Source organism: Tupaia chinensis, unplaced genomic scaffold, assembly GCF_000334495.1.
Source record: "Tupaia chinensis unplaced genomic scaffold, TupChi_1.0 Scaffold147003_1, whole genome shotgun sequence".
NCBI lineage: Eukaryota > Metazoa > Chordata > Mammalia > Scandentia > Tupaiidae > Tupaia > Tupaia belangeri.
The window spans coordinates 1768687-1771337 of NW_006206856.1; the positions used below are offsets into that span (position 1 = coordinate 1768687).

Here is a 2651-nt window from a genome sequence, read left to right on the forward strand (position 1 = left end):
CTTTCCCTCCTGCAGAAAGGAGAGACCGTAAAGCGAATCCGGGAGCAGGTGAGGATGGACTTGGGGGGAGGAGTCCAGGGCCCCTCGACATGGAGGGAGGAAGGGATTTACTTGCCCTTCTCCGTGAACCCCTCTATCTGGAAGGAGCAGTGAGTCCCCTGGAGGGTGGTGGTTCCAGCCTGGCTGGGGCCTAGTGAGAGGGGCAGGCACAGGCTCCTGGTGAGGGATGGGGAAGGTGCCCCGCGCCCGGCACGTGTCCTGTACCCACAGAGCAGTGCCCGGATCACCATCTCCGAGGGGTCCTGTCCCGAGCGCATCACCACCATCACTGGGTCCACGGCGGCCGTCTTCCACGCCGTCTCCATGATCGCCTTCAAGCTGGACGAGGTCTGGGGTGGGCCGGGGTGGGAGGCAGGGGTGAGAGGGTAGGGTGGGTCCCGAGAGGGACATGGCTCCGACCCCAGGTGGTGGCCATGGGCGGGAGGCAAGGTCGAGCCCAGGACAGCGTTCCCTTGGAGCCGAACTGCGAAAGGACTACCCTTCGAGGCGGGGCAAAGGAATAGCGGGGTGCACGTTGCCGACCTGCTGTCTCCCTCCCCAGGACCTTTGTGCTGCCCCTGCAAATGGCAGCAATGTCTCCAGGCCTCCCGTGACCCTGCGCCTTGTCATCCCCGCCAGCCAGTGTGGCTCGCTCATTGGGAAGGCTGGCACCAAGATCAAGGAGATCCGCGAGGTGAGGAGGCCACCACCCACCGAGAGCCCACCCTCCAGCTGTGAGAGGGGACTGGCCCCCTGGAGAGCTCTGAGCAGGCGTCCCTTCTCCGGCTATGGGAGCAGCCAGAGTGGCTCCTGGTCTCTGTTTGCAGACTACAGGTGCCCAGGTGCAGGTGGCAGGGGACCTGCTGCCCAACTCCACGGAGCGCGCCGTCACTGTGTCTGGGGTGCCTGACGCCATCATCCTGTGTGTGCGCCAGATCTGCGCTGTGATCCTGGAGGTGCTGCCTGGGGCAAGGAAGGGGGCAGAAGATGGGCCCCAGACCTGTGTTATCACCCCCAAACCCAGTGCTTGTGACTCTAGGTGGGGCAGGGGCTGCTGCAGGGGGAGAGTTCAAGAGCCAGGACTGGGGATGCATTTTCCTAGGGGGGGTCTCAGGGAGGACCTCAAGGCCCCTGGGCACTTGGGGAGGTCCCGACAGCGCCTCTGCATTTGTGCCTTCCAGTCCCCACCCAAAGGAGCCACTATCCCCTACCATCCAAGCCTCTCCCTAGGGACAGTCCTTCTCTCTGCCAACCAGGTGAGGGCAGCGGGGCTGGGAGCTTTACTGAAGAAGGGGCCTTACGGTGGGGCGGGGATGGAAGAAGGAAGGGGGGGGCCCAGGGAGACTGGCCAAACTTCCCTGAGCTATCCCTTTTGCCCACTTGGTCCCCACAGGGCTTCTCTGTCCAGGGTCAGTATGGAGCTGTGACCCCAGCTGAGGTGAGTGACCCACAGCCCAAGGCACCCCTTCCCACGGCAAGCCTCCTGTGACCTCCGGCCCCTCTTCTTTGCACAGGTCACCAAGCTCCAGCAGCTCTCAGGCCACGCGGTCCCCTTCGCCTCGCCCAGCGTGGTGCCAGGTGGGCAGCCCCTGCCTCCTCTTGCAGAGCCCCCGGGGTGGGTGCAGAGGCAGGAGAGGCCAGGAACCATGTGCCCCTCTTCTCCAGCAGGACTGGATCCCAGCACACAGACCAGCTCTCAGGAGTTCCTGGTTCCCAACGATGTGAGCAGGGGACCGGGCGCTGGAGGGTGAGGAGGGGGCCTGGGGCTGTGGGGCTTGCCCAGGGTTGAATTCTGCCTTCCCCCTAGTTGATTGGCTGCGTGATCGGGCGCCAGGGAAGCAAGATCAGTGAGATCCGGCAGATGTCGGGGGCTCATATCAAGATCGGGAACCAAGCGGAGGGCGCTGGCGAGCGGCACGTGACCATCACCGGCTCGCCGGTCTCCATCGCCCTGGCCCAGTACCTCATCACTGCCTGGTGAGCGCGGGGTGGGCGTGGGGGTCATAGCCCGGGGCTCTTGTGCCCAAGAAAGGAGAGGTGGGGGGAGAGCCGACCTCCCTTCTCTGTCTGGGCCCGCCCCCGCCTCTCACGCCGGTCCCGTTTTCTCCCTCTATGGCTCTCTCACATCTTCTTTCCCCATCGCCTTCTCTCTCCCCTGGGCCTTTGGCCTCTGGTTTCTCCCTCCACCCTGTGCTGTTTCCGCACCCTGTCTTCCCACCCTCCCCCTTCCCTGCCCCGCCTCCCCCCCCAGACACGCCGCTCCCTGTCATGGTTCTTTCTGCAGTTCCTCCCTCCTGTCTGTCGTTCGATCTTGTCCCCGACATTTGCCCTCACTGCCCCCCTCACTTCCCCCTTCGTGTCCCCTGTGTCCCTCTCTCCAGTCTAGAGACGGCCAAGTCTACCTCTGGGGGGACGCCTGGCTCAGCCCCTGCAGACCTGCCCGCCCCCTTCTCGCCGCCCCTGACAGCCCTGCCCACGGCTCCCCCAGGCCTGCTGGGCACACCCTATGCCATCTCTCTCTCCAACTTCATCGGCCTCAAGCCCGTGCCCTTCTTGGCTCTACCACCCGCTTCCCCAGGGCCGCCGCCGGGCTTGGCAGCCTACACTCGCCA

General features: G+C 64.9%; 1 protein-coding gene across 2 annotated transcripts in view; it reads left to right on the forward strand.

The window, feature by feature from the left end:
* Positions 1-2636, forward strand: part of PCBP4 (poly(rC) binding protein 4) — a gene marked incomplete at its 3' end in the record, with an annotated part of 5066 nt that extends 2430 nt beyond the window's left edge. Inside the window, 10 exon segments of one of the 2 annotated variants that reach the window (XM_014584516.2) lie at positions 16-48; positions 271-387; positions 602-733; positions 867-995; positions 1221-1295; positions 1433-1477; positions 1554-1617; positions 1705-1760; positions 1847-2016; positions 2421-2636. In XM_014584516.2, the coding sequence (XP_014440002.1) occupies positions 16-48; positions 271-387; positions 602-733; positions 867-995; positions 1221-1295; positions 1433-1477; positions 1554-1617; positions 1705-1760; positions 1847-2016; positions 2421-2636 (1037 nt within the window). 2 annotated transcript variants of the gene reach the window in all.
* Between the last annotated feature and the right edge of the window lie 15 nt (positions 2637-2651).